At 40.7% G+C, this 12,141-nt stretch overlaps 1 protein-coding gene across 1 annotated transcript; it reads right to left on the bottom strand.

The window, feature by feature from the left end:
- Positions 1 to 394: 394 nt before the first annotated feature.
- Positions 395 to 875, bottom strand: LOC111144612 (PEST proteolytic signal-containing nuclear protein-like). The gene is made up of 2 exons (XM_022498996.1): positions 650 to 875; positions 395 to 555 (listed from the first exon to the last, which is right to left on the bottom strand). The coding sequence occupies exons 1-2, from the start codon at positions 873 to 875 to the stop codon at positions 395 to 397; spliced, it is 387 nt and encodes a 128-aa protein (XP_022354704.1).
- Positions 876 to 12,141: the final 11,266 nt, after the last annotated feature.

Raw genomic sequence — 12,141 nt, 5'->3', positions numbered from 1 at the left:
GTATTCTGTATAATACAGAATAATGTATTCTGTATAATACAGAATAATATATTCTGTATATTACAGAATAATGTATTCTGTATAATACAGAATAATTCCCATTATTCTGTAACCTTTGGAAACGAACCACATGAAACTACAAAATTGGCAAATGTCTTGAAATCTGTATATAAAACACAAATTACTTCTAATTTCAACCCTCATTTATTAGCATACGCCTCAATCTTTAAAAAAAAAAAAAAAAGACAGCTCCAAAGATAGTCTTATACCATTCTTTAAAAAAGTAAACTGTTCCCTTTTAACTTTACACCCACCCCACACCCCAATTTCAAAACACATCATTTCATTGTCTTGGTCATGGAAAATATCCAAGGTGAGATTTTATATTTTGCTCTCAGAGCTTCCGGTTATCAGAAAAACCATGCTTTCCTTTACTGAAGGAGTTTGGTGCTGCTGACATTGGTGTATCCCTTCCAATATTCTTCATCCTTATCTTTGCTTCTGGAGACATTTCCTCTGGCTTACTAGCTTCATCTTCATTAAAACCTGCTGCAACTGAAACGGTTTTTAGAGCAAGCGTTGGAACAGTTCTTTAGGCTTCCTTGATCCAAGTTTGATGGATATGGCTGAGGCTTGCTTTGTCGTCTACCTATGGCAAATCCCAACTTGGAGATCTTTGTAGGTTTTCTTGGGAGGCCCGCAGCTTCTTCTTCAGCTGATTGCATCTCAGCGCTGTGACTGGAACTTTCCCCTCCATGACTGGAAGAAATAGTCTTAATTTTGACAGTTTTTTCTACTTCTTCTTCAGGTTCTCCAGCGGCTCCAGCTCGCTGCGGTTTCTCGGGCTTCTCCTCTCCCTCCTTCCCATCCACCATTTTCCTGGCAGTGGCCTGATACCAACTTCTTTACTTGAATGATGCAGTCTGATGGTAAGCTAAATGGAAACAGGAGACAAGTATGGGGAATGCTTTAGCTGGTTTATGGCTTTATATGTTACAAGAACGTTCCTCCAGTCCTGTGGACACAAGAAATTCTCCCCCACCCCCTAGTTTTTAAACAAGGCATACATTTACAAGGATCCAACAAAGACACAAGAAAACCTCCCCCACCCTTTTCTTTTTGTTTTTTGTCTTTTTTGTTCGTTTGTTTTGTCTCTTTTTATATAAAGTATATGAGGTGGGGGTATATGAGAAAAGAGTTAACCCAGAAGGCCTGAACTTCTATTCTTGGAAAGGCCCTGCTGCAAGATTAGCCCTTGGCTGGCATCTGGGAATTTATATTTCCGGAGTGTTCCCACCACTATGCAAGCAGAAGGGCTCACTGTGTCTCAACTGTACAAACAATATGGTGTATGCTTGTATTAGGGTTCTACAGAGAAACAAAACCAATAGGATATATATATAGATAGATGCATATATAGAGATACAACATATGATACATATGAGATATATATGAGGTACGATATGAGATATGATAGAGACAGAGAAAGAGAGAGAAAAAAAGATTTACTTTAAGGAATTGACTTCCATGATTATGGAAGCTGGCAAGTCCCAAAATTTGCATATCTGCAGGGTGGACCATAGGCCTGAGATCCAGAAAGAGCCAATGTTGCAATTCAAGTTCAAAGAAAATCTGCTGGCAGAATTTCTTTTTGCTTGGGAGCAGTCAGTCTTTTCTTTTTGTCCTTTGCCCTGGCCTTCAAGTGACTAGACAAGACCCACCAATGTTATGGGGAATAGTCTGCTTTACTCAAAGTCCACCAGTTTAAACATAAATCGCAAACAAAACACCCTCACAGAAACATCAGATGTTTGACCAAATATTTGGGCACTGTGGCCCAACCACATTGACACATAAAATTAATCATCACAATGCTGAATGCCTGCTTTCTTTCTCACGGCCTGGATATATGGGACATGCCAGGCAACGAATGCCTCTGTGATCAGCTCTCGGTAAAAACCTCGGGCAGTAAGTCTCTAATGAGCTTCCTTGATAGACAACATTCATTGTCACAACTTGTTGTTGGAAGAATTATGTGGATTCTGCACAATCCACTGGGAGAGGACCCTTGGAAACCTGCATCTGGTCTCCCACAGACTTCATCTCACACACCTTTTCCCTTGGCTAATTGTGCTTTACATCCTTTTAGTGTAATAAATCATAGTTGTCAGTGTGCCTAGATATTGAATCCTGTGGGTCTCCCCAGTGAACCATCAAGTCTGGGGGGGGATCTTGGGGACCCCCAACCCAGGATATTATAAAAGCCCATCTCATTCTATTCTTCTCTTGAAATACATCAAAAGGCATGACAGAAGTAAATCATATATTGTATCAAAAGACCATTATAATAAATGACATAAAAATAGTTCAAGAGGAACTAGTGATTATAGAGTACTTTAGAAATATGAAGTGCTACATAAATACTAAGTAACAATAATAAGACAAATTGTACATTTCCATTAATTCCAAAGGACATTTCCACAGATTTTCACAGAAAATAAACTTAATTATGTATGTCCAGCAAGAACTGTTATAAACCTTTTAAATAGTCCTAGTATATTTTCAGTGAGAAGGATAAGTGCAGAGATCCATTAACCAAAGGGAAAAATGTTTGGGGACTACTGAGTGAAATTTCAAGCCTAATAGGTTTTGAAATCAGTTTATTAGAATTATAGAGAAATATTTCATATATAATGATCTCTGGGTTTTGCTTAATAGTCATACTAATTAACTTCTCAAATTCAATATAGTGCAGGAAATTTACCTATGTTCAGTACTTGACAAATAAATCTTGGTAATTACATATTCACATGGCCAATGATAATTTTTCCAACCTAGTCTAATAAGCAAGAGTTCTTCTAGATAATTATTCTTTCTTTAAAAAAGCCATGTGTATAAAATGACTCCTACTGGTCAGGAGTTTTGAGGGTTCATGCTGATATCCAAACAGTTTCCTAAATCTTTAGGTCAGTAGTAAGAACCTGTCTGTCCCTTTTAGTAAGATGTGTATTTCCGGGGTGTTACAACACATCCAGATAACGATCTCTGGGGGGGTTGAAGGTGTTAGGTGAAAAAGTACTGGGATTTTTAAATTTCAGGTCTGCCTTGACTTCCTCTGTTGCTGCACGGTGAACAAGAGAATATATTAAAACCCCAGAAAATCCACAGAAGATGAATTATCAAAAGCCTGATACCTAAGAAGTAATTAAAACCAGGAACCATGCAAATTTCATCCAACTTCTGTATCACAAATGAGGCTGGTATTTAATCACTTGAGGTATATAACCTTATCTAAAACAGTGATCCTCAGTGTGGGGTTCTCCAATCAGCATCACGTGGAAACTTGGTTAAAATGTGGATTACCGGGGCACCTGGGTGGCTCAGTGGGTTAAAGCCTCTGCCTTCGGCGTAGGTCATGATCCCAGGGTTCTGGGATCGAACCCCACATTGGGCTCTCTGCTCAGCGGGGAGTCTGCTTCCCTTCTTCTCTCTCTGCCTGCCTCTTTGCCTACTTGTGATCTCTGTCAAATAAATAAATAAAATCTTTAAAAAAAAAATGTGGATTACCCAACAACAACAAAAAACCCAAACAACACAATTCAAAAATGGGCATAGGATTTGCATTGACATTTCTCAAAACATATATATACATATATATACATACATATTTTATATATTGTGTATAAAATATTTTTATATATTTTATATATTATATATATGTATATATATTGTGTGGTCAATAAGCACATAAAAAGGTATTCAACATCACCAGCTATGGTGTAATTACCTGACATTAGGCCTTGGTGGCTGAGGTACCCATTTCAAAAGACACCCATCTCTTTCTTGGGGACAGACAGGGGACAGGTGGGGGAAGGTGAAGGAAACTTCACCTTGGTAAATTTCGTATAGCTTCAGATAACCAAGGATACCAAAAATGGCACTATTAAGGTCGTTTCTTTGAAGCCAAGAATCAAAATACATGCCCATAAAATGTCTGGCAAACTCCCTCTGTGGCCAAGGCTTGTCCAATGAAGGTGCTAGTTACCTTTATAAGCAGTTTTTTAAGGAAACTCAAAGAAACTCATATATTTTATCTGTTAGGATCTGCTGTAGGTCTTTCAGATGAAGAGAATTTAATATTGGGAATCAAATACAGAGATTATGGAAGGACAGAGAAAATAACCCAGGTATAACAAAGCACCCCAGAAATTAGGGAATCATTGACCTCTCCTGGGGCTGGAGGGCCAATAGAAGGAGGTGATATTGCCAGAGCCCAGAGGCCCAGGGAGATCTGGATCCAATAAAGAAAGGCCTCTCTGGCAGGAGACAGAGCCACAGAGACCACAGCCCAGGGATGCCACTGGAAGCTTAGAGAGGTAGAGGATTCTGCTGGCTTCTCCCTTCCTCTTCGCCTCCTATAAGTGTCTCCCACTAACTGAGCCCACCAAGGGGCCAAGGACCAAGGGAACCTGGGAAATGTCCCATGTTGTACAGTACAGAGCAAGGGAAGTGACTGAGATCAAAGTAGCAGTCAATGGGCAAATATGGCGTGAAAAAGAAAGCTGCACTTCTTTCTACTAGAAAGAGTACCATACTCAGAACCAAAGTATTTGAATTGGAAGCCAGCTCTATCATGTATGATCTGAAAGAAACTAAGCAAGTCAATTCACCTTCTTTGGCTTTAGGTTCTTTTCTACAAATACATGGTAGCTATATGATCACACTTGCAAGCATGTTGCAGTTATCAAGTAGAGGAATGCATGCGCACATGCTTGTCAACTGTGAGCCATCATATGAATACAGTGGCGTTATTGCTGAGAGTGGAGCCAATGGTTCTGAGGAAGTTTTCATTCATTCTGAGAAAGAATTATGGCACCACCATCAGCCATCCAAAGAAGAACCAGAGTATCTCTTCCCACCTCTCCCCTTCATCATCACTCCATCCCACTTCAAAACGTGAATTTTGGAAAGCCACGCTCCTTTAACAATGGGGTAACTCAAGCACGAAAGACTCTTCAATACTGTCTTCAAAATAGGATTGGCTGGAGATTTGGGGAGATGGTTTCTGAACTGGTATCCTCATGCCTGGGCTCAAGATGTGGACCACTGCTACATGACATGACAGGTAAATATTTTCTCAGCTACAAAATTAGGAGTTTAGACATTATGCCCGAACTTACTGTCAGTTGCAACGTTTCATGTCTTTGCAGTGAATATTATAATTTCTACTTTATTTAGAAAAGCTTTACCATGAATGGAACAAAGCCACCAAGACTATAAAATAAGGATCCTCATGACATTTGCCTCTTGTTACTCTAATGACGACTTTTGAGAAATATTAGCATGGAACTACGTCAAGATGGAAGACAGCTGACAAAATTTCTGTTAACAAACCTTATACATTTTACTGTTTTATTTTGCAAATTGAATAATTACACTCAAGCCCATCAGCAGGTGGTGATTCCTAATCAGGGGCCATCTTTGTAGGACCGCCAAAGCTTGGCTGCAGCAGGGTGAGGGACTTCTGGGAGGCCCTACAGCCGGAGACACCCAAGACAAATGGACCAGAACTTCTCAACATCAGAGGACCGTGGAGTCTGCTCTTCTCAACATTTGTGAGATCTTACTTTTCCAGCAGGCAGTAGCTGGCAGGGAGGGCTGATTCATTTGGCTTAAGCCTCCCTGGGAGTTTTAGAGGGTATTTGGAGAGGGGAAACCTAGGAAAAGCTTGGACTTCTTAATCATTTTGCAAGTGAAAGGGTAGACGTGTGGGTATAAATATGTGACCATATTTCAGTATCACAGATGGGTAAGGTCAAGACTCTTGCATTACGAGGGGAAATAATAGTGAGATGTGATTGTCAGCAAGGGTTTTTTCAACCATCCTCTTACACACGCTTGTTTCCCATGGCACTTACTTGTAATAAATCATAGTGGGAAGAGTCTCTGCTGTTGAGTCAGTAATATCTTAATATCCCTGGCAACCTAGAAGCCAGGCATTCTAAGAACAGTAAGGCAGGAAACAAAATAGGGAGAACCCAAACTTTTAAGTCAGATAAACTGAGGATGGGATGCTCTGAGTGGGTTCCACAGGAGCTCCATAGGCTACGTTTTTTGGGGGTCACTGAGAAGCATTTTAGTATGGACCTGATAAATGAATGTACTGCTAGCATTCTTACTGTGTTATTGCAGTCCACCTTGAAAGAAAGAAGTTCTTTTAGTCTTCAGTAAGCTCTGACTTTCTCAGTATTTACATGTTTTGATTTGACATGATCAGGAAGCCCCTTGAGTGCTCTCAGTTGCTACCAAGAGCCACTGGGTTCCTTGTCTTAACTCATGTCTCTGTCACTCCGAAGCTTCCTGCTCTAACGCTGGCCAGACTTGGTAGCTGTCATCTTTGGCTCCCCTCCCCCTCTCCAGGTCTGAATAGTGATGATTATAAGTTTCCAATGTTAATCAAGGCTTAAGATATTAAGTCAGCCAAATCAATAAAAGCTTTGTATAATTAAAGTTGAGAAAGTGCTTGAGAAAAGCCGTAATGATGCGCTTGCTCTTTAGAAAGGGTTGGCTGAAGTCTAAAGATTTTCAATAAGTTCCACCTTCCTAAGAGCTTTGTTTCTCAGAGAGCCGAAAGAAAAATGGTAGAATGAATTTGAGAGTACTGTAGTGGCAAGAATTGTAAAGATAATTACCCACATTAGCCACATTCCATCCATTTTCTTTGCTTTTTTTTTCTACAAAACTAGAAAGGGAATCCAATAAGACCCATCTGCGATAACAGAACAGATTCCTTTAACCAAGTGTAAGTGCACTTGAGCTATAAATCCAAATGACTGTGCCAAAACTGCCAACTGATGTTCACATATTCTGCCCAAGTCAGGTGCTGAGGGGACATGCTAGAAAGATATGGATCACTAGCATTCATAAGTTCTCCTCGTTGGGAGTCCTTGGGGTGACATGGAGTTCTCCCAAGGAAGACTGTAGTATGATCTTGGGCAGAGCACAACACAGAATACTGCCTTCTGTCTGGCTCTAGAAGCACAGGGGCTGTGGGCCCCCAGGGGGCAGCTCCATCAATGATTGTAATACTATTAATACTACTTATCATTTTTAATGAGATCTTGAGAATCAATGATGGTACTTCATGAATACACACTGCACCTAACGGACTGATTAGTATTTATGGAAAGTCTGTGACATTTCCAGTGTTGTGACAAATAAAAGAGCTATTATTATCGACCATGTGATTCCACGGAGCTTTCAACATAGTGGAGTCGTATGTATTTGCCACTCTCTGCATAGGAGGGCCCATATGCAGAGATGATATTCAAAATATTTAACAACCTCTATGGCCCAGTTACCAACCAGTCAGATAGAGGTCAGTCAGCAACAGTTGATGGAGCCCTACTTCTGCACATTGGCTGAACATCAGTCCTGCTTACGTCGGAGTCTCCAGAATCTGAGTACATTACAGGAGACCTACCAGAAACTGATTGCCAACCTCAGAACGCAAATGAGATGACCAAATCATCTTGAGGACTTTATTCTTAACTGTGGATGGGGGTACAGAAGTAGATGCAGAATAGTCAAAAAAGGGATATAAGAAAGGACTGTAAAATTGTATCTTTAAAGCTCTGTATAGAACTCTGAATTTTTGAAAGGACAGAATCTCTTGTCAAAGAGAGAAGCCCCACACGTGCACCTGAATGTTTATAGCAGCAATGTCCACAATAGCCAAACTATGGAAAGAACCTAGATGTCCGTCAATAGATGAATGGATAAAGAAGATGTGGTATATATATATAATGGAGTACTATGCAGCCATCAAAAGAAATGAAATCTTGCCATTTGCGATGACATGGATGGAACTAGAGGGTATTATGCTTAGCGAAATAAGTTAATGGGAGAAAGACAACTATCATATGATCTCCCTGATATGAGGAAGTGGAGATGCAACGCGGGGGTGGGGTGTGGGGGGGGTAAGAAAAGAATAAATGAAACAAGATGGGATAGGGAGGGAGACAAACCATAAGAGACTCAATCTCACAAAACAAACTGAGGGTTGCCACTGCGGGGGGGGGGCGGGCGGGGTAGGGAGAGGGTGGTGGGGTTATGGACATGGGGGAGGGTATGTGCTATGGTGAGTGCTGTGAGGTATGTAAACCTGGTGATCACAGACCTGTACCCCTGGGGCTAATAATACCTTATATGTTTATAAAAAAATTTAAAAAATATTAAAAAAGAGAGAGAAGCCCCATTGTAATAATTCTGATCATATATACTTTAACTTAGCATATATTTTGGGAGAACAATTTGAATGAAGAGATCAAATTGGATTGCTAGAGAAAGAAACCATTCTTCATCATGCGTACGAGTTTCCAGGATATGAGAGGGCAGAGATCTGCTGATCTCCCAATGGACTAGATTTTATGAGTACTCCTTTCCTTCCTGAGAGCTGAACCAGACCCAGGGTCTGGAGGGTACAGCAGGAAACTGAACAGAGCCCTGCTCATTCTTCCTGTGACTTTATGTAGCAAGAACCTCTCACTCCTCTGTGATACCCATAATTATTCCTATTCAAAGTCAGCTTTGCATGTGTAGTTTGTATAATCTGAATGTCAGGAAGGTGCCGAGGGAAGGAAACTCATCCGTTATGGAATACCATCCAGTACTGAGGCTGGTACACACACTGGAAAAACCGGGAGTAAACAGCGTAGTCAAGATGTGGTAATAGAGAAATCCATTCTGGAGAAGATGTGGGTCCTACCTTCTCAAATGTAAAAGGACAGATAAGATTAAATAGCCCTCCCCCAATCATAAAACAATAAAAACTGGAATTTGTTTGAAAGTTAAAACTGCCCTCTCACCCAGCTTAAGGCTGTTTTAGAAAACTTTTAACTGTTTGGATGAGACCCACCCACAAAAATGGAAGAAAATCTCCTTTACTTAAAATCAGCTGACTGTAGATGCTGAAAACATCTGCAGAACATCTTTATAGCAACACTAGATTATTGTCTGATCAAATACCTGGCACCACAGCCTAGCCAAGAAGACACATGAGACTAAACATCACCCTCCACTTTGTCGCCTAGGCACCCATACACATCTCCTTAAACTACGCTTCCTCTCCAAATACAAACAATCAGAAAGTCATACTTCTGAATGGACATGGGACCCAATTTGAGCCAAGGAGATGCTGGAAGAAACAAAGAAAGTTTTGCCTTTTCTGCTTTCTGTTTCACTGAGAAAATAGAAGCAGTCAAGAATCATTCTCAATCTCCCACAACCATCTGTAACCATTCATTGCACATGTGACCATCTACGCTGCCTTTTCTTTTGTTACTAAAGATGGACTCTCAGTGATTGTCCTCTAGAGCTCAATCAACCCTTTTAATTATCTAAGGACACGTTGCCCAGCAATTCTCAGCTGTATCTCCTGCATCATGAATTCCCCTCTCTACAGGATTCCTCTCATCAGCAGAAAAATATACTTTATTTTTCCCATCTTAAAAACCCTTCTTTTGGGGCACCTGGGTGGCTCAGTGGGTTAAAGCCTCTGCCTTCGGCTCAGGTCATGATCCCAGAGTCCTGGGATAGAGCCCTGCATCCGGCTCTCCACTCCGCGGGGAGCCTGCTTCCTCCTCTCTCTCTGCCTGCCTCTCTGCCTACTTGTGATCTCTGTCTATCAAATAAATAAATAAAATCTTAAAAAAAAAAACCTCCTTTTAAGTGACTGTTAAGGAGCACAATGTTTCTTTTTGGGGCTGCTGGAAATGTTCTAAATCGACTGTGATGATGATAACACAATGCTGAATATACTATCTACTACCTACTAAAAACCACTGACCACTAAAAACTAATCTGATCTACTAAACTGATCTACTAAAAACCACTTTAAATGGTTGAATTGTATGTGAATGTGAAGTGTATCTCAATAGAACTATTATTAAAAAAGAGGATGCTGGCAAATATATCTAAATATTTGAAATTGGGTTGAATAAGTCACAATGATATTTCAACTACTTTAATGGAAGATCTGAAAATATTTGCAAACTTATTCTACAAAAATGATATATCATCTATTCATTAAGAAAAATGTGATGGAATAGAAAACAAAAAGAGGAAATGAAAGTACCTCCATTAAAAAAGCCCTCTCTTGACATCATGCCTCTTTCTGGTTGCTTCTTTATTCCCTCCCTTCCTTTGCACCCGAAGTTTATTTTGAAAATTATCTCTACTCTTTTTCAGCAATCTCTCTTTTCCCACACTTCATTGAACCTGCTCCATTCAAGCCATCACCTCGCCACTTCAATTAACACTACTCTTCAGGGGCACCAGCCAACTCCATGTAGCTACATCTGATAGTCAGTTCTCAATCCTGATCTTTTCTATCGGTCATCGTTGACAGAGTTTGCCTACCATTTCCTTGTCATCCTTGCTACGCAGCTACAATGGTGCTGTGGAACAAATCCACCCCCAAACTCAGTAGTTGAAAGCATTTATTTTGCCCATTCATCTGTGGGTCACATGAGGGGTCTTCTAATCTAGGCTTGGCTTACCAGGGACCGGGCAGCAGGATGGGCTCAGATCTACTACACAGGTTATTCTATCTTGGGCCAGTGAACTCACCAGGCAGGTCACATTTATCTCCTGCAAGAGATCAAGTGGAAACACAGGATGCCTGTAAGGTCTAGATCTGGCACTGGCATTTCCACCAACATTCTATTGGCCAAAGAAAATCATGTCTTTGAGCCCCAAATCAAGGACCCATAAATATGTTCTATTTTTAGGGGCAATACTTACATTGTCATATGGCAAAAAGCATGGACACAGGGAGGGGTGAAGAATGGGGATATTTAATTTAATCTACTGTGCATCCTTGAATCACTTTCTTTATTGGTTTCTAGAATCTACACTCTACATGTTTTACTCTTTCCCTTTGGCTGTTCCTTCCCGGAAGTGGAATTGGAATGCCTCAAGAATCATCCTTGGACTTCTTCTCTAGCTATAGGGATTCTTTGGTGGTATCATCTAGCTTTATGGTTCTAAAAATTGCTTATGTGCTGAAGTCTCCCAGTTTACATCTTCACTATGACCTCTCCCCTGAACTCCAGAATCATACACCCAACTGCCTAGACTTGAATGTCTAACAGTAATTTTAAACTTAACATGTCTAAAAACAAAATCCTGATCATCTTCTTTTTTTTTTTAAGATTTTATTTATTTGACAGAGAGATCACAAGCAGGCAGAGAGGCAGGCAGAGAGAGAGTAGGAAGCAGGCTCCCTGCCGAGCAGAGAGCCCGATGTGGGGCTCAATCCCAGGACCCCGAGACCACAACATGAGCTGAAGGCAGAAGCCCAAACCACTGAGCCACCCAGGCGCCCCCTAATCTTCTTCTTAAAGTATTCCCCATGTATGTCCCCAGAACTCTTGCCCTTTCCTTCCAGATGCTCAGGTAAACCCTTAGTCAGTCTTTCCTTTTTCTTGTCACCATCATCTCTTATATTTTAACAGCCTCTTCCTCCCTAGAATCTGTTTTCAATATAGCAGCTAGAATAAATTTTTAAGGGTATACATCAGATAATGTCATTCTTTTGCTCAAAACCCTTCAATGACCCTTCAACTCACCTACGGACTTTAAAGCCATGTGCAATCTGATATTCTGTTATTCTTTGACCCTATTTCTTCTCCCTTCCTCACTCACTCTACTCCAACCACATGAACTTCCCTGATGTTCCCTGTATGCACGGCCCTTGGAGCATTCACAACATTATGTTGACATTGTCTGTTTATGAATCTATCTTTGCACTCAACCATAAACACCCATAAACACCAAGATAGGACCAGGTCTAACTCATTTTGGGATCGGCCTGGTATGGCATGGGGCACATAGAAAACAGTCCTGTGTCTATAGGGGCCAGTACCTTCCCTGAGTAAAGCCGGCTAGATATAAACTAATAAAAAGAAACACTAGGGAATAATTGCCCTCTGGTTATACCAAGTGGCAGCAACTATGCAAACTTCATCCTATTGTCATGCAGAAAGATGGGCTCCAGGCTTCCTATCAATCCATTTTCCAACACTGCACACTGACAATCTCCTTTTCTGCCACAGATTCTGGGGATTAGGATATGGCTAT

This window comes from Enhydra lutris, unplaced genomic scaffold (assembly GCF_002288905.1).
Source record: "Enhydra lutris kenyoni isolate GAN:26980312 unplaced genomic scaffold, ASM228890v2 scaffoldscaffold11, whole genome shotgun sequence".
Taxonomy (NCBI): Eukaryota; Metazoa; Chordata; class Mammalia; order Carnivora; family Mustelidae; genus Enhydra; species Enhydra lutris.
This window is presented reverse-complemented; position numbering and strand designations above follow the sequence as displayed.